The sequence below is a fragment of the Coloeus monedula genome (genome assembly GCF_965178545.1).
Source record: "Coloeus monedula genome assembly, chromosome: 19".
Classification (NCBI taxonomy): domain Eukaryota; kingdom Metazoa; phylum Chordata; class Aves; order Passeriformes; family Corvidae; genus Coloeus; species Coloeus monedula.
Window position 1 is genome coordinate 8,582,521 of NC_138799.1, and position 19,592 is coordinate 8,602,112.

At 43.0% G+C, this 19,592-nt stretch overlaps 1 protein-coding gene across 7 annotated transcripts in view; it reads right to left on the bottom strand.

Moving 5' to 3' along the window:
- The window catches only part of TEX2 (testis expressed 2), a 43,521-nt gene extending 33,013 nt beyond the window's left edge, over positions 1–10,508 (bottom strand). The window contains exon 1 of one of the 7 annotated variants that reach the window (XM_082294264.1): positions 10,373–10,508. Coding sequence is in view for 3 of the 7 variants with exons in the window: in XM_082294262.1 (XP_082150388.1) it covers positions 10,162–10,174 (13 nt within the window). In the remaining 4 variants the exon portion in view is untranslated. Of the gene's footprint in view, positions 1–2,805; positions 2,915–4,678; positions 4,700–10,161; positions 10,238–10,341 lie in introns of those variants that run through there. The other 6 variants (XM_082294266.1, XM_082294262.1, XM_082294261.1 and 3 more) reach the window with 6 other exon arrangements.
- Positions 10,509–19,592: the final 9,084 nt, after the last annotated feature.

Genomic DNA, 19,592 nt, shown 5'->3' on the forward strand with positions numbered 1-19,592 from the left:
TTAAATAGGACTAAAGCATTTAATACTTAGAAGTATTTTATTTTGGACCTAGAACACATCCCTAAGAAACAATAACTCTTCAAATAAAATAAACTATTAGAAAAAAACAGATAAAGAGCTACAGACCCAGGCAGTTGGCACAAACCCAAACAAGAACAACCAATCAAAGCAAAGCTATTTTCAGAAAGTTTAAATTGTCTAGGGAAAGGAAGAGGGCTACATCTATATTTATTACAAATAAAGTACTCATACCTAACTAGAAAGGAAGTTGTACTCAACACATGAAAATTAATTATCCTAAGGCACCTGAAGATACAGAGCAAGCTGAAAATACTAACACAGGGAACTGCGGTTAGAGAGCACATTGATTACAGTTGTTCACCTCCTTGCATCTCATCTACCCAGGGAAAAGTGTCTTTGATAAATGTGGAAAATGCATTTACAACAGAACAGGATTTCTCAGAAGCTCCTGTAAGCATAATCCCCAGAGGGTCCAAAGGACACAAAAGCTTAGAAAAAGGCCAATAAACAGGACTTCAAAACACATGTCTTTTCAGAGCTGCCAACAAGTTTGGGAAGTGGTGGGACAAAAGTAATTCAACCCAAAAGTCACACTGTTCTGCAAAGTTTCTTTAAAATAATTGTTCCCAGCACGTAAGAGAGGCAGACCTGCCAATCACTCCATGCCATGCACTGAGTGCTCTCTCCTGTCACTGGATTCCATAAAAAATTTAATGGAGAAAGGTATTACCAGCATTTCCTGCTACCTGGAAACTGCAAAAGAAACATAAATCAGCACCACATGAATAGAGAAGCTCTTTGTGATCTCATGTTGGAAGAAAATGGACTAGAATTCCAGACTTCTCTGAAAGTCCTGTGCGGGTTATCATGTTATTTTAGTTTGCGTATTATTAGGAGGGTGAGAAAAATTTTGCTTTAACTTACCTGACTGAAGAGCAGTGTTCACAGAGCACTTGGAACAAGTAAGATTATAGAAAGTCACTAACACTTTAAAGCAGCAACAGCAAAGACTGAGAACCACATTAAAACAGCTCTAGAATCACACATATGCTAGCAAGAACTGTGCAGAGATCATAAACTACTACTGACAGCTTCTGTGCTTAAAATACTTTTAACTTCTAATTCATAGAAGAATCCATAGAAGGTTAACAAAACAAACTCTAAAGAATCCTTGTCCTAAGAATAGCCGGAAAATAAAATGTCAAATTTGGAACTAGAGAGTACCAGACATTTCTCTATCTGCTTAAGGCTCCTCTCATTCAGATTTATGTTCAGTTCAGATACCTAGAAACTAAAATGCAAAAGTTCAGCAGTACTGTGGCTTTTCAGCTGCAGGACACAGAGTGACAAGCACGGGAGAACATCCAAGACACTGAAATGGTGCCCAGATGGCCCCAACAACCTAAATTTTTACCACACTAAGGACAAAGCATTTTGCTTATTAAAAAAAAAAAAAAAAAACCCAGGCAAACAGACAACACAGAAACACTGTCGACCTTCAATGAGCAAAGATATTAAGTGAGGCTGAGTTAAAACATTAGGACAGACTTCCCCAGCTTCCCAACTGACTGTCACGATGTAAGGGGTCTGGGGAGTTTTTTCAGCTTGTCAAAAGTTTCTAGAGCCTTGCAACTATTATGTACATTTCAGTATCATCTCTCAATGATTAATTTTGAATTAAAGAATGGCTTAAGCATTTCATGATTAAAAATACTGGACTATGAGACAGACAAACACAAAAACACTCACTCAAGTGCACAGGGCTGAAGCAATTCCTAGTTATTCTATTATAGTACATTCAAATATTTCACAAAATCCACAAAAGCATGAAGGCAAAAAAAAGTACGTGGCAAAAGCATTCCCACGTGTGTTTTCATGTAAATACATTTTCTTATTTTTCCCATAGTATTTATAACTCTAAGCATTTCAAGGTATAAACTTATGGACAAACGTTGGCAAGAATTTTCCCCGGACTTTGTTATTCAGAACATGAAAGAGGCCTTGCCACAAACAACACTGAAATCAAAGGCACCAGCTCCATCTGCATCCCCCTCTGTTTCTTGCATTACACACAGAAGAGAGCGGTACTTATGAATCAGTGAAATGTATTAAAGCTTTCTGGTGGTTTGGTTTTGGGCTGCTTTTTAGTTTTTTTCAGGAGCAATGGAGGTAACTCCTATTTCTAACAGCTGCAGTACATTTTAATTGCAACATCTGACAGGTCAATTACAGATTGCCTGACCTTAACAGCTGCTTCACAGGCCTGACTCCCATTGAAACCAACTGAGTCAGAAAATGATGAGCACCTCCCAAAACATATTTTTTAATGCCTAATTGCTAAGAAACCATGGGAGGTAGATATATGGGGAAAAAAAAAAACCAAACCAAACTTTGCTGACATTCTGAATTTAAATTATCATTTCACAGGAAAGTAAAGACATCATATTTCTCACAAGGAGAAGGTAAAGTGAGGTCGTTGTGCATATGAGGATCCTACCTACTCTGTTTTTCTCTCTCAAAATGTGGTACTGATAACAGGCCTGGAAAGATAATCTGTCATGTGAATTCTCAAAAAAAAGCAAACAAAATTAAGATTGGGAAGAACATAAACAGACCTCTCATCTCTTCTTTTTTCAGCAGCATGGATCTACCTCAGCATGGTCTTTCCCCGTGTGAATCGGGCCACCAATGTGAAATTAAGCAAATAGAAAATTTTCCTTAAAAGGTGTTAAGTTCATTACAGGTTTTCTGAACTTTTCAGCACTCTTTGAGAAGCATTCTCACCCCTTACTCATCTTCTCTCAGCCTATGCTCCTCTATGGTATAATTCGGTCATAGCACACAGACACAGGTCCTTAACTTAGTGGAAGGCAGACCTCAGGCAGACCAATACAATGGGACTTCTGTAAATGAAATCACTTCTCCAGAACTCTCTTTCAGACAGGCACATACTAAATTTTGACCAGCTATGTAGGGAGCTGTAAAACACACACAGAGATCTCACTTCTGAGAACATTAATCAGCGTAGCTGTCTTCAGGAATTTCATCTGACAACAGGCTGAAAAGTTAAAAAAGTCAGAAGGTGGGTGTCTTGTAACAATACAGAGCAAAATTCACCAGTTACCTGCTGAATTCACAGTGCAATATGAACATATGAATTAATTTTTAAGAACTCCAGTTTTACTTGACATTCACACTGTATTAAAGCAAGCTCTCTGTTGTCATTATCCTTTGCCATTGCTTGTAAAAAAAGAGCTGAAGTCTTCCCTTCCTTATCCTGTATTTGCTATTCAATAAACAGGTATCACCAGTGTAATGTTTGTCCAGGAAATGCCTTCAACACCATAAAAGTTTCCACTACTGCACTCAAAATTAATTTCTATAGTCTCAACCACTTGACGAAAGAGTTAAGAGTGAATGCACTCCCCTCTTTGTGGGTTACATTTGTGCACACATATGCACAGAAAGAGAAGTGTCTTTAAAGCAGCTTCATGGAAATAATTTTAGGTCATCAATTTTAAGGTCTTGATTTGCTGGGAGATAAAAGAACAGCAAAAGCCACCAGATGGATTCCAAAGGGCAAAGGGAAATAAATGTCTTTGAGCCATATTCTGCCTTGTTCAATTACAGAATTATGCAGGCAAGTCTAATTTCAGGCATAGGGCAATGCTCCTATATACCTGCTTAATTAATCCACCAGGCATTTGTTTATCAAAGAGAGTCAAGCTCTGAATTACAAGCGCTGTGAGTAGGTTTGTGGGTACACACAGCACATACTCATCAGGGTGTGGGTGTGTAAACGAGGCTTTTAATTGCTCAGAGAGGTCAGGGCAGAAAAGCCAAGCAGGAGTGGCAGCTCAGGCTGTCTTCCAAGGTAAGGTGACAAAATAGTGATGACTGAAGGGTGAGAAAGCTGCTCCCATACCTACAGAGCTGCCTCTGCCGTGCTCTGTAGAATGAAGGCTTTAGAGACAACATTGGTCACTCTTTTGGGGAAACTGAACTAAACAGTGCAAATGGAAATGCACACATGGGATGAAAATCTCTCACCTCCATTCAGCACCACCCCGCGAGACAAGCTCCTCTCTGTGAAAATGAGGAACAGCCTCCACACCCCCTCAAAAGTTCTCCCAGCTCTGTGAAGGATCAGAAATGTGATGCCAACAGACAATCCCTTCTTCAGCAGCCTGAGATCTGAACAGACCACACAAACCAGCATTGATTTGGCTGGGGTTACTGGAGGAGGAGGCTCAAAAAGCCACTGTTCACACCTAACTTTTTGTGTCTACGAAGAAGTTTGCAAGACAGTCAACCTGTGGTATTTTCATTGGTAAATGCACTGCTTAGGGCAGCTGGTTGGAAGAAGTAGATTAAAAAAATATATCCTAAGAAAGCAAAAACACTCATGGGGCAGCACCACGATTTACTCATTTTTATAATTTCGATTGTGAAGTTTTAACTTGGTAGAAAGAATGATAGCTATCTAGCTAGAATTTACAAATAAAACTGGAAAGTTGGCCCAACTCATCAGAAGAGCAAAGGTTCATAAAATCTGTTCAATACTCAAAAACCATTGCAAATCCACATCTCAAAGCTGCATGACAAAAGAAATGGAGAGCCATACAACTAAATATTTACGCTCTTAAATACAACACACCTCTTAATGCATCTTTTCAGACATTCACAGAGTTTTCTGAAACTGCTGGGCACTGCTTTCAGCTTGCCTGAAACCTCTCAGCAGTGTTAAGGCTTCTGGGAACACTCAGCCTGTTGTCATAAAGGGAATGATAAAAGAGAATAAAGGGAATTAGAAAATAGGAGAAAGTTTGTATGCACAGCTGGTCTGTTCTCCATCCCCATCTCTTGCTACTCACTAAAAATGACATATAAATAGAAGAGTAACACTTTTTTCTTTTTTAGGAAAATACCTTTGTAAAGTTGTCATGCGTTTGCTCATAAGGTTTATTCAAAACCTGGCAGAGTGTTTATTAACCAGCACACTTCTGAGTTGACAGACATTTAGGATTATCTCCCCCTTAGTTCTTTCCACTTCTCCCAATTCCTTTGTTTAATACTTCAAGTCAATTTGAAAAGGAAGAAGTGTGAAAGCAATTAGACAAAAAGAAATCCCACTGAGGAGGTCCTAAATACATAAGCCTTATCAAACTTCACAGCAGCTCCAAACCAGACAAGAGTTTTACAGACCACTTTCGTTTTCCACCAAAGTACTTCTTTCTGTGACCAACCCTGAGCATTACAGAAGAGTACTAGGAAAGAAAGTAAAGCCCCTCTGGGCAACAGGGATGATAGATATATATTAAGCAAGCAAAATGGAAACGTCCAGCTTGAAAAGCATTCAGGGAGAAATCTTCACCTTGCCCTGGCCCCAGTGGGGCATGGAGATGGGAACAAGAAGTGGGAAGTGACAGTGGGCAGGGCTGTGGGAATGCTCTGCAATGCTCCGCTCTTGCAAGGGCATCGCTCCCGGCCTCAGCCAGAGGAGTCTGGGATGGATCTCTGGCAGAGCCTGGCACAGGCAGGCTCTGGATACGCAGAGGTTTGAGAAGACAAGGAAGCAGAACGCGCTGCAGCTTGAAGGCAGGAGACAGTGAGCACCAAACTCGGACAACTTCCACTGTCTCTTCATTTCACATGTTTGGTGACGTTTCCTAACCAAGCTCCCACAATGCAGGCGTGTGAGCACCACCAGCTCCTTCTCACAGGACCCTCATTCTTTGAGCCTGTCTGGGCTCATAAAAACAAACGGTTTCTTTTTTTTCTCAGTCTTAATCCTGACTTCCAGAGAAACACAGTGGTTTTTACAGCTCTCTATTTAATTTCAGATCAGAATTCCACTGTAGCTCATGACAGGTCACATTCACATTTCACTCCTCTGCCATCTGCTTTGAAATTCCCAGTATCAAAGGAGTCCATACCTTTGTGCTTATAATTTTGCAGTCCTATATTACAACCGAAGTGTAATTTAAACAAAACACATGAAACCTGGAGTAAGATCTAAAGTCTTGTAGCTCTGTCTTCTACTTCCACTACTAAAACCCAATATAGCAATTTTTTGGCTCAAACAGATCCTTTAAAAGACTACTGCAATGCCTGAATATCCATTTTCATACTCTTAAAAGAGATCTTACTCTAAGCTTGACCATCCCACCTTCTCACAGCTCCAGGATAACAATCCTGCAGGATATGCAATACAGTCACAGCACTAAGGGACATTCTCCTACAATATTCCTGCCATCCAACACCAGCAGGGTCAGAGAGCACAACACTTTGTAAACCACTGAGACACTGAGTAATGAATACTAAAGCCTGGTTCACACGACGATTCATTTCTGCTGCCCTCCTGGCCTTTATGGGAAAGCACCACTGTTTACCATGTTTATTGATCTTCTGTTATCCACTGTCCATCAGGCCTCTTCCCTTTTAGAACCCCAACTGCACTAGGTATTGATTTGGACTTTGCATAGCAGAGTAACACATCTTGCTGTCAGGAGAGGACAGAGTTAAAATAAATAGGAAAGACAACGAACAGAGAAGTAGGAGTTTTGAGGAGCGGAAAGGCAAGATCAGAGAATAAACCCTTTCTTATCATTATATTCTCATGTCTCGCCAAAGACACTAACAGTTGGCTTCATCAGACACAACAGTACCCAGAGAATAAATAAATAGGACTGGTAAATAACACACCACCTTAGAACTCCAGAGGGTGAAGCAGGAAGAAAAACCACCTGCAAAACGTACAGGGCTTACTGCACACTGCAGACATCTCAGTCACTCTAACCTACTCTTCTGTCAAAACTTGCTCCTCTGCTTCGTTTCTCTCACCATTTCCAACAGAAACAGGACTGGCCTTGGCTTACACAAGAGTCTTCAAGCAGTGCCTCTCAGATGCTTTAATTGAGCAATTTCAACTTAAGACTCTTGGTTTCTATTTTTCAGAGATAATGGTCATCAAGGAGTTCATTAAAGGAAATGATGAAAGAGGCAGATTCTGCATTACAGAACTGGTCTGACTGGGAGTCCTGCACTACACTGGTCTTATTGTTACTGTTACTGTGCTGACCAAGGAGAGGGGATTTTGCTCTGTACAGACTCAAACTCATGAAATCAAGTCAGCACATGGCAGCCTCCAGTGCAAAACTCCAATAAGGACTTGTGTGAAAGAACCTAAAAATCACCTTAAAACACTTAAAATTTTGTTTGTCAAGTACATAGATACTTTAGTACCTGTAGTACACAAAGCCTGGTCCAAATCCAAGCAAATCCATTCACTTACAGCTCTTCTGAAGAGGACACTACTTCAGTGCTATCTCTGCAAGTGGTCAAACCCCATCCCTCACAACACTGAGGGAACAGGGGCTGAGGCTGCTGGGTGAGGATAAACCCTCCCAGCCAGTGCACAACCTTCAGGTCTTGTTGTCTTAAGCCAGAAATGGGGTTTTGATCAATTATTATTAACTTTCCGCCTTCAAACTTCTGGGCTTGCCATGTTAACAGAAGCTTTATAGAAGCTAACCTCCAAGAAGAGATAATTCACAATTCTGTCAAGAACAGCTGATCATATATTTTTATGACACAATAATTGGGATTTTGTCCAGAAAAGATGATTAATTCAACCACTTGCAGTACAAAAAATCCGCCCAAACCAAACCGTTTACTTTGTGGATCTGAACCATTTAGCACAATCCTCTACAATAAGGACTGATGCACTTTTTTTTTTATATCAACAGTTCTGACATGATATTGTTCTCTCAGTATCTCACTGTTCTACCCTCCTCCACCTTGAAAGCACAACACATCCTTTCAAGTGTCCACTTTGCATTACTTAAAAATGTTCATGGCCTTTATCAGGCACATGCGGCACCCTTGTACACTTCCAGAGTTGGTTTCTACTCTGAATACATCTATTCTAATACAAAGTACACACTCATGACAGCTCACAGTATTAACTCTTATTTCTCTAATCTCTAAGCCTACATTATGCTCTCATTTTTCAGCATACGTTGTCATCTGATTGTTTCATTTAGGGCAGTAAGGGCTTCTAGAACATGAGGCCTTTATTCACGGATAAGTGTTTTAGAGCACACTGAATTAGCATTACTGCTGTGGACATCTGATAGCACAATTTCTAGCTTACCAAAGGAAAAGAATAAAAAATATTTGAGGGACTTTTCCAAGCTCCAAGACTGTGTTTAAGACCAGAATTTACTTACCCTACGCTCCATTCTTTTGAAGACTACAGTTTATCCTAATAAACAGCCTTTATTTTTCTTCAGCTCCCAGGCAGGTGTCAGTTACACTCTGCACACTCATCTCACGGGCAGAAACTGGCTAAAGCTCAGTCCCTGAGAGCAGGACAGGGGAACATGTCCTTACCTATGCCCACTGCCATGCGCGTGACTGGTCACCTGCACTCACACAATGTAACTCTGGTGGCCTTTCAGACATGCTGCAAGAGAAACCTTCTGATTTCATCATATGGAATTGGCTGAATTTGTACAGAACATGACAGTAGAGCAGCATAATCCCCAAATCGATCAACTAAAAAGCTGTTTGAATGCAACAATGCATCCTCAGTCCGCTAGCTACGTGACTTTAAGTTTATTTCAGTTATATTAGCTTTTTATTTGCTAAGTAAGTTTCCGTATCTCCCATTACTTTGTTTACACACCTACCACAACAGAGAAATTACTGGCATTACACATTATGTCCAGGCTTCCTGCTCCACATTCTTTACTTCGGAAAACAGTTGTTTTAGACGTTCTTTAGTTAGAAACAACTAAGCATTTGGTATTAAAAGCTGGAACTCCTAAGAGTTGTTATCCCATAAAAAGAAGTACGCAATTAATACACAGTATTGGGCCATGTCCTTCTTCAAGTTTTAACTCTGGATTTTATTCATTGATTTTTTTTTTCCCCGAAATAAAAGCAATATAGGTCATTTCAATAAGTTCTTTGCATGGACCAGAAGCGTTGTTCACAACTGAATATTCAGCTTACCAGTACAATTCCCAGGTGATACCATACCCCAGCAAATTCCAGTGTAAAACATCTCTGAGCACAGAATCAACTTCTTGGTCTTTTACTCAAAGAAAGCACCCTGCCCTGTTTTAGAAACACCACTCAAGTCCCAGCACCTACTTGGAGCATAATTAATACGCCACCCACAACACAGCACCTTGTTGGATCAGCCCTGAAGTCAGACAGAACAGTAACCTCCCATATATCATAAAACAGCATGATGTCAGAGTCTTTAAAAATCAATTTTAACATCCAGAAACACTAGTTTACTCTTTTATGCTTAAGGTAAAGTGCTTTTATGTCTAATTTAGCTCATTTTCAGTTCCAAGAAAATCAACACAGGGCACTCACACTCCCTGAATTTTATTCGATTTAGGAATATGAAGTTATTTTAGCACTAAAAAAGACAACATCTTCTTGTAAAAATACACACCCCTGAAGTTGTGAGCATGCCTTATTTGTCCTGAGTTACACAGGCAATATCATCTTGAAAGAGAAGTATGACAAAGCATCTTAACAGAAGATAATCTTACAGCACTGAATCTTACAGCTAATTTACCTTATGGTTATAATACTTAAATTGCATACAAAAGCTTAAATTAATCTCTGCTGTGTACTTCATTTCCCAAAATTATGGTCAGGAGTTCCTCTAGACATTTGCTGACAGATACAAATCACCAAGAAGTAGAGCACAAACATTTAGAAGGAACTTTAGCACATACCGAAAAGACACAGTACACGGGTTTAGCCCCTGAACTGCACTAGAGATAACATGACACTGAGAATTAAAAGAGAAGCAGAAACCGAGGAGCTGACAGCTAGGGCAAGAGAGAGTAAACAAATTTTAGTAGACAGGAAACCTCTCGGCTTTAGTGGTAAAACCAACTAAAAATTCTCCCCCGGTTCCAGCAGGAGCGACCGTTGCCACCTCCTCTGCCGCTTGTTTTTACGGTGTCGCTCGTATTCCAGCAGCTCCTGCCCAGATGCACCCCCGGCTCGGCAAACCCCGCTCCCGCGCCGAGAGGAAGCGGCTCCATCCCGCCCAGCCCCGCACCAGCCCCGCACCGGCCCGGTCCCGCTCCCCACGGACTCCCAGCTCACCCCCGGCCGCCATCCGCCCTGCCCGGCCCCGGGAGCCGTCCGCGGCCCGGCCCGACCACCGCCCTCGGCTCCTACACTCCCTCCAGCCCGCAGCCCGCGGGGACCGGCGGGCGCTGCCGGCGCGGGCCGCCCGGCCCCCTAACCTCAGCCGCGGCTCTCTGGACCGCCCACACCCCTCACCTCAGCTCTCGGCACTGCCCCAACGCCTCACCTCAGCCGCGGCTCATGGCACTGGCCGGCGCCCCAGGTCCGCTCCTTCCCGCGCCGGGCGGCGGCAGCGGCGGGGAGGCGGCGGCGCCACCAATCCAGGCCCCGCGGGCGGACGGGCCTGTCCGAACCGCCGCAGCGCCGACCCGAGGGGGCGGGACGGGGCGGGACGGAGCGGGGCGGGCGGGGACGGGGCGGGACGGGGAGAGGGATAGGGATTGAGGGATAGGGGCTGAAGGACCTTCGGGTAGCGGGCGCGGGCCTGTTCGTTCGTCGGGCGCGGCCGGTGTTCTAGCGGGCGGTGGTGGTGACGCTCGGAACGGCCCCCGGGGCGAGGAGCCGCTCAGGCCCGTGGCCGGCGCGGGTACGGAGCTCCGGCCGATCCCGGTTCCAGCCGCTCCCGGGCGTGTCGAACCTCCCGCGCCCCGTGCGGGCCGCCCCGATAAGCCGCCGGTTCCAGGAACGGGGCGCTCGGTGCGGGTTTGTGTCACAGGCTCAGTGCAGGGTTCGCCGCTGACATCGCTGAGGGAGCGGCTGCGGCAGGAAACGTGTTGGTATCTAAGCATTTCACAAACGGCCAAAAATTATCGGCTACCTAACCGAGAAGGCATTTATCCCAGGAAACGTGCACTGGTAGAGGTCATTTTATTTACCCTTCATATTTCCCAATTTGCAGTACACAGAGAAAATTAATTCTCTGTGTCAAAAAGTTGTTTTCTCAATAATGGTCTTATGCCATAAATTACAGCCTTTTTACTGCTTTTGCCCTTTACTTAATTGCTCTTGCTTCTGAAGGCAGTTTGTTATGACATTACAACGTTACACCGGGTCAGACTGATGCTGGCCTTGGCTGCCCCACGTTTCTTTAGTCAACCTTTGGGTTAATTTGGCTGTGCCAATTATCTTCTCTTTAATAATTTCGGTTTGAATTAAAACATAAAGAATCCTGCAATATCTTTCAGACTCTTTATTTCATTCCAGCGTTCAAATTTATGATACCTTATGAGGTGTTAGGACCAAAGTTAATTTATTTACTAACCGACATTTAGTGGGATATGTGAACAGAATTCAAATGACTCCAAACTAGCCAATGCAAAGAGTTAAGTATAAATTATTAATTTTCAAACCGTTTCCTATCTTATCTGTAGCTGTGCCGAGGTCTGGGGTACTGTTGCTCCAGGCATTATACATATAGTACATAGTAGGGGTTGCAGTCTAGGTCAAAAGTAGATGCAGGTAGCACTCAGACTGCTTTTCTCATTAAATGGCAGCAACAGTTCGGTGCTTGTGGAAGCAAATTATCTTTGAGTTCTGTTTTTAAAAGTAGGATTCCTGCATGGAATGGAAAACCAGAATTACTGAGAGCAGCTGGAATCTGCCAAAATCTGCTTCAGTGAAAAATGGCCTCAGCTCACTAAATGGATGGTCAAAGCCTTCAAGCTGTTGGATGTCCAAGCACTAAACTCAGCAGTCTTAAGGCTCCCAGCTGAAGGAACTGAAGGAACCCAGCAAAAGACTGCATTGTGTGAGCATCACCTCAATTTAGCCTTAATTTTTTAATTAAAAAGACATTCTAATTGAAATACAGCTACAAGTGTATTCATCTAGGACACATTTCTGTTCATGGCTGTCCTTGTATATAGGCAGACCTTTGAATCATTACACAAAGCTGATTTTAATGTTTCCAAAGTCTGGAGATAAGATAATGGTTGTTTCCTTAACAGCATTTCCCTGCAGGAACAGAGCCTGTGGCTGAAACTGTGGCTGACTGGTTGGTTTTGGCTGTGTTAAACTACAATCTGGAGTCTCTGAAGCTTTTTCTGCCCTCTCTTTTCATGTAACTTAGGCAACACATGGACTAAAATTCCTGACCTCAAGATAAATATTTTTGCAACTGGAGTTAGGTCCTCAGCAGAGGCTTCTTCCATAGCATGGGATGTGCTGAGCAAAGGCTGGAGGCAGCCACTGGGAAAAACTGGGCACAAGTTGTGTCTGACCAGGGTACCACACTCTGGGCTTCATGGGAATCCTTTTCTAAAGGCAAGTCCCAGTCAGGTGGAAGAGGGGGAAAAGGAAAAATTTCAGAATATTTGAATCATTCAGTGCTGTAAGAGTAAATCCTTTTGTTGGATAATTTGTCTTCCACCTATCCCACAAAAAGACAAAGAGAATGAAGTAATAGTTATTTATTTTTAATATTTCAGTATCTCATGTATAAATATACAGTCATTCTGAGAAACAGCAGCCTGCAGACTCTAAAAACAGGTATCTGAGGTCAGGAGCTGCTTTTGAAAAGAATTACTTTAATCTTCTGGAATATGTGAGGGAGATATTTAAGTGCCTTTAAAAGCAGTGCTTGAGCAGGCTGTAAAATAATAGGTAATATTTCTCCCCCTTAGCTACTGTGAGGCTCAGGTCATTTCTCTGTAATGCCCCCATCAGAATTTCACAGCTCAGGGCAGTTTAAAGCTTCTACTTTTGTGAGAAAAGAACATTACTTGAGCTTTGGGATTTCACATGGTTTTCACAAATCCCATTGCAGTCAGATCCTGGGGAAGACTCAAGAGCTGCAGGATGGCCCTGCTTGCAATTTTATGCTGAGAAGCTTTAAGAGGAATGAGGCAGCAGCTGAGCCTGAAGGTGTGAATCTTGGCAAACACAGGTTTGTGTGTGTGAGAACAGCTTTACTGTTGGTTTGGTTGGTTGTTACCAGTGCAACATTAAATGCAATGGAAAGAGGCTTAGCATGGGAAAAAAATCAAACAAGGCTCCAGCTCACCCAGTGTGTACAGAGTGTACAGAGCTCAACAAGAGCTGGCAAGGCTGGGACTTCCCAGTGCTTCAGCTGGCTCTGATTGTGGGTATGGAGGGGAGTATGAGCTTCCTGAACACCACATTCCTTCCACAGCACTTGTGTGCCCATCTGCTTGTCAAACACCCCAGTGATAGTGTTCTCAGCACCCGCAAATTCTTTCCCTGACAATGGCTTCACTGCTCTCTTTGGATCTGAATTGCCTAACTTCCAAATTGCCCATCCTATCCTCCACCCCATCACTTCTCCCCACACTGATCCCAGCCCCTGGGCCTGGCTCCTTGCTGGCACAAAGAGGCACAGCCTGGTCATACCCTCCCCAGGGAGCCTCCCCAGCCAGCTCCCCAAGCCTGTCTCCAACTCTGTTTCTCTGTTTCTAAAATTCCCCTGGGAACTGCAGAAATTCTGAGCTCTTGTTGCTTCCTGTGCTAAAGCACATTATTCTGAGGTTTGAGTATTTTTATTGCTGCTTCATTTTTAAAGCTGAGTTCAGGATAGGTCACAGAATCAGAGAATCATTAAGGTTGGAAAAGACATCCAAGATTATCGAGTCCAACCTTTGACTGATCATCACCTTGTCAGCTAGCCCAGAGCATTCATAACTCCTCAATTACAAAAGCAGGCGGGTCTCAAATCCAGCTGTAAAACAGAATATCCAAAAGAATGGTGGAGAGAAACAACATTAAAAAATTACAGGAATTTGGTCCTCATTTGCCCTTGTGATCTTTGTATTTTCCTCTTTTTTTTTTTCTTTTTTTCTTTTTTTTCTAATTTATTTTATTTATGTAAGGCTTCTAGACTGCCAAGTATCTGTGGAGAAACAGCTCTATGAAACTGCTCACATCAAGTCATTGCACTGAGAGAAGACACATTTTCAGAGCCAGAGGAGGTTCCAATGTCCACCCGTCTCCAGCATAGCCTCTCGTGGCTGCCAGGAGCTCCTGGGGTTTCACAGGACTGGCTAAAGCCAGGCCAGCAAGCTGTGCAGAGGCAGAGCCTGGCAAGGTGTGGTGGTGCTCCCAAGGTGACATCCAGAGGCAGAGCTGTTCCCAGGGAAGGTGCTTTGCAAGGCAGCCTGGGTCAGGCAGTGTCGGTGCTGTGAATTTGCACTGGTTTCTCTCAGACCTACAAAACATTCACATGGGTTTGTCTCTCCCTGACACTGAATCCAGACTGGGGAAATGGCCAGAGCACACCTGCAGTGATGCCACTGATCGCTGGGGAAGGGGCGAGTCCCTGGGCCACCCAGAATAGCCACGTGCCTGCTGCCAAAGTCACAGCAAGGTTGTACAAGCTGCTATCTGTATTTCCGTGTACCTGGCAAATGTACAAAATTCTAAAAGCCTGAAATCTGATCTGCACATGGTGGAGAAGTCAATACTCCTCCCTCCGCCAAGACCTTCATGAGTTAGGATATTCTGGCTGAGTGCTGGAGCACTCCAGAGTGCAACTGTGGCAAAATCCAAAGCTGGGGGAAGGTTGCAGGATGCAGTGGCACTAAGGCTGCTGTTCGTCTGTGCAGGTATTGCACCACAAGGCCTTGACAATAATGTCAGATGCTACAGACAAATTTCTGTTAATCAGGAAAAGCAAAGGGCAGAATAAACTGTGTGTCCTGACCTTTCAGCTGCCAAATCATGCACCTATTTTAAATCTACAAGTAAATTTAGTTCTGACATTACAGAACAGCTGAAGATACATGTTTAAATCAGGCACATACACTGCATGCACAGGAACATTAACATCAGGCAGCAGCACCCTCCTGATCCTGCCTGGACAGATGCTATGGTTCTTCACTGACGGGCCTAATTTAATGGTTAGTTAAAGGAAAAGAGCAATTGACTGTAGACTAGAAATGAACAGCAGCCTTCAGATCCACAAATTCAAACCAACTGTCAGGAAGTCCATAATGTTTTTTGGGGGGAGAAGGAGAACATATGGTCAGGTCATCTCTGGTGATTTTATTGCCCCTTGTCTTCAAAGGGAAAGTCAAAATAATTAATCTGAACTAATGACTCCTGTGACTTGAAAGTTACACGTGTCCTGCTTGAGTTGTGTTACTCAGAGTTAAAGTGGCCTTCATTTGATTTAGCTTTCTTCATTTTCCAAGTGAAGTACACTAAATCAGAGTAATGCCACTTAATTCTGAATATGAGTATCTGCATAGATCTTAATAGAATTTAACAAATCTACTTTAAAATATAATTCAGCTCAGGTTTCCTGAGTGTCCCCTTCAAGGAAAGACTCACATCAATAGACTTAATGGGAATTGTTCCTCGATTGTGCTGGCATGAGATCAAAATTTCACTATCATAAAAATAGCCACATCTTACTCAGATGTGTTTGTTCTGAGAGCATTAACATCCGACCCAGTGCTGAATGTATACCTTCTGAAATGGAATCAGAAATGGCAGCATGAAGTGAACTCTTAGTTACAAAAGAGAGATAAAACCCTGACTTTGGTTTCTTCAGCTGAGATGGAGAAAGAGCATAGGTGGTCAGGGTCATTTCCATGTTCTGCAGGTGTAAACAATATGTATTGTTTTCATAAGGCTTATATAATTTAGGCTGTTGTGCAGTTCTAGACAGTGTAATTTCAAACCTGGATGTTGCTAGAACCTTTATTTACATGAACTTCACAGAGGTGTGAGGAACTGCTATCTCTGTGACAGTAACTTGTAACCTTCCACTGAGCAGTAGGATCCTTGTGGCCCATATCTGCACATCTTCTTTTTCCAGCTGAGCTTTGCTGGGGATGCTGGGCTTAAACAATGAGAACATGAAGGTGCAGTCACACCCCAGAAAAACAAGAGCCCAGCCTTTGAAAGCAAACACAGGATTGGTGTTTTCCCAGGTTAAAGAACTGCCTCTGACAGAGCACTCAGTGCCTGTCCAGTCACACAAAATGACCATAGCCAAGATTAAGTCCTTCCCTGCTCTCCCTACAGCAGTGGCAGCTCCATCCTGGCCCATTTCTCCAACAGATTCTGACCCAGCCTCCAAAGCCAAATATTCCCAGTGCCTCCCCAACTGGATTCTTGTTCTGGACTTCACATTCTCCTTTAGCATTTTAGGAGGAAGATCTCAGCACAGAGATATATTAAATAACATCTCACTATGCTAATTATTCAGATGGCTAAATAAGGAACCTGTGCTGCTTAGGATGTGTATTCTAGGCAATGAAAAGGGACAGGTTCCAAACAGGACTCTCAGTGGCAGTACTGGAGAGCAGAGCAGCCTCTTAGCTCAGACAGGCCAGGTAGGCGTCTTGTGAGGCACTGAGAATATTCTGCTCACCTTCCCTGTGTAATTTGCATGACCTGATGCATAATCCAGTCTCCAAACCTGCCCAGGTGCCCTAACCTTTCTGTCCAGCTCCCATAGCCACCCCCTATTGCCACCTCCTGCAAACAGCATCACACTGAGGAGGGCAGCATCTGGCTCCATGTGACCTTGGGGTTTTCTGAAAGTGCCATTAAATCTTTCAATTAAATATTGCTCAGTAATCGATCCAGCTGGATAGATAGTAATCTATCTAGAATTCCTGATTCAAAATTTCAAGTACTGATGGATAGTGTAATATGTTTTCCACATAAATCCAGTGAGATATACTAAGGAATCTGAGAGGTACATGCAGAGTCTGTGCTGGAATAAAAAGTAAACTAAACACAGTCTAAGCTTTTAGAACATCAAATCCAACTTCCAGACAATATTAAAACCTTCCAGATTTGAGTGAGACTCACCAGTCAGTGCTGCCTTCTGCTGCATTTAGACAGAGAATTAATCTTGATATTCAAAGCCTTCCAAAACCTGCATGTTTTAAAAATAGCAAAATTTATTTCTTTTGAAGTATGGGCTTGTTACAGCTATTTAGGAACCTTTTACTGAAGTCAGATGGATCTTGAACCTCCCCTGGGGATGGTTTAGATGTCAGTGTTCATCCATTAACAGACTGCAAACTGTCCAGGGCAATATTGCAAGAAAACACACCATGTCCAGGCTTTCTTCTGGTTTCTTCCTCTGTTAAACGACTCTCTGGGCAATTCTCTACAGATAAATCCAAGGTTAAATATGATAAATAGGGCAAGGAATGAGAGGAATTCAAATGGGTATTTGCAATGTATCCTGCTCGTTGGTCAACAGGGTATTTCTCTCTAGTCAGAAGGGGAGTATAGAGTAAAAACACTTGGGCAGTGAGAACCTTATCCTGCCCCAATTCCATCACTTATTCCTGCTCCTAGTCACTGACAATAAGTGTGCAAAGGTCTTACTCTCCATCAGAACAATGCCACATGCTGGGTGTGTAACCCCAGTTCTACCCAGACACAGTTCAGGCAAAAGCTTATGACACCCAGACAGGTTTAATGTTGCCTTTCACTGGGTATTCTTTTGTATAAGAAACAACCGAGCTCTCATACACAAGCAGGCAGTTGAAAGAGGAACAGCCACCCTAAGAAAGAAGGCAGAAGGGCAAATCTGGAGGAAAAGCTGGTATACTCAGGGTTTCTGCCAGCTGAAAAACGTTGGCTTGGAAGATGCAGGGAGGAGGGCAGTGCTTGGAGTGACAGGGAGCTCCCAGCTCCTACGGGAGCAGCCTTCTCTCCAAACCAGGCAGGACCAGATGAATCCTACAAGAACGACCTTGAGAATAAAAACGTGCTTCTGGATAAGTGCTGGCTAAAAGGATTGAAATTGCATGCAGAGAAAGAGAATATTGTCTGATTCCTCTGATTTTAGAGGAGACAGAATTTTGTACTTTCTTTGTAAATAAAAGGGCTGCATTAAAGTGCCTGTGTGATCAATTTTCCTTGCTATTAGAAACAATCTGCTAGGGCACAGAACCTTTTAAGTGCTTTGGTCAAAGATGGGACATAAAAGCTCCATTCATTTCCTCATGGAAAGGCAGCAACTTCATCCCTTTGACTGCAAGTGCACAGAGCTTGAAAAGCCAAGGATGCATGAAGGGGACATGTGCTGGGGACATGATGATGCTGACACTCCTCTGCCCTCAGCCTCATCTTTCACTGACAGAAGTACAAAGCAGGTGTAAAGCAGCTTTGTGATTTGTGCTTTGTGAAAAGCACCAAGTGATTTTGTACCAGTGAAATGACTCTAGAAGACAAAGCAATCACGGACACACAGCCCTCTCTGTGTTCGTATGCAATGAAGAAAACACACATGTGACCTTTGTCAGCAGTCAGTGCACTCATTAGAGTGTCAAAGGTAATAATTCTTACACATGAAAATCTGACCTACATATGCTACAAAAGAGGAAGAGGCAACAATTTACTTAAGTCTCTATTATGCTGTTACTGATTATAAGCTGAAAGACTACACAATAATGCAGGAAACTTGTAATTAAAAAGCATCAATTATCCTTTTCTCCTTGCAGGGGACATTAGTCAGGTTCGCTCTCCACAGTCCCATTGGGAATGCAGATAGACATGTGATTCATTCTGGAACAGTCAGAAAGGAAGCAACTCAGTGGGAAAAGATCAGCTTCAAGAAAAAAAAAAAAAAGGAAAAGGAAATTATAGTTAAAGACACCCCTTTCGGTGCTTCTTGTTTGACAAAGCACAGGTGTATGTCATGTTGTTTCTAACAGACCAGCCCTTGCCTCCCTCCAGCCATGACTAAACTGGATTTCTGCAGTGTACACAATGTTTTGAGGCTCCAGGGGTGAGCCAGCTAATACCTTCACTCATGCTGAACATACCATCCTTCTACAGAGACCAGCTGGTCCCCGGGCTCCCTGGGAAGGACGTGAATCTCTCTTCAGAAGGCTGCAAATTTCCCCTCTCTGCTGCCTGAAGGTTCCTGACTCCCAGCCACGGTGGAAAGATCATCTGAAGGCTGTTTCAGGCTCAGCATTCACAGGTGGAACCAGTTTTTCAACAGTGCCAATGTGTGCTGTAGGTCCATTTAGAGTGCTTCTTGCAGCCCTGAGAAAGTGCCTAGAAAATGTGATCCATCACTTTGTGTGCAAGGACTGCATTCGGACACCCTTGGCTTTCTGTGATTCCCGCTCTGCCATGGATCACACTGCAGAATCACAGCTCACCTCCAGCCACCCCTGAGCTTTTGCCTCCTGCAGCCACTGCAGCTCTCAGCATTCCTAATAAGAATGTTTTGCTCTTTAAAACTCCTGTTCTTTTAATCAGCATGAAGTTGAAACACAAATATTTTAAAAACTCAAACAGTAAAAAAATCAAATCTAAGCTTTGCATTTTGGGAGACTGTGAGATGTTCATCATGCTTTAAATAATTCAAAATGATTCAAAAGGAATCTATATTTCCTATTGACAATCTCAATTTAATAACCTGTGTGGCTGTAATTTTCATTAATTGAGTTACACTCTGACCACATCATAATAGACTTGACAATTTTTTCTCCTATTACATTCTCACAGCC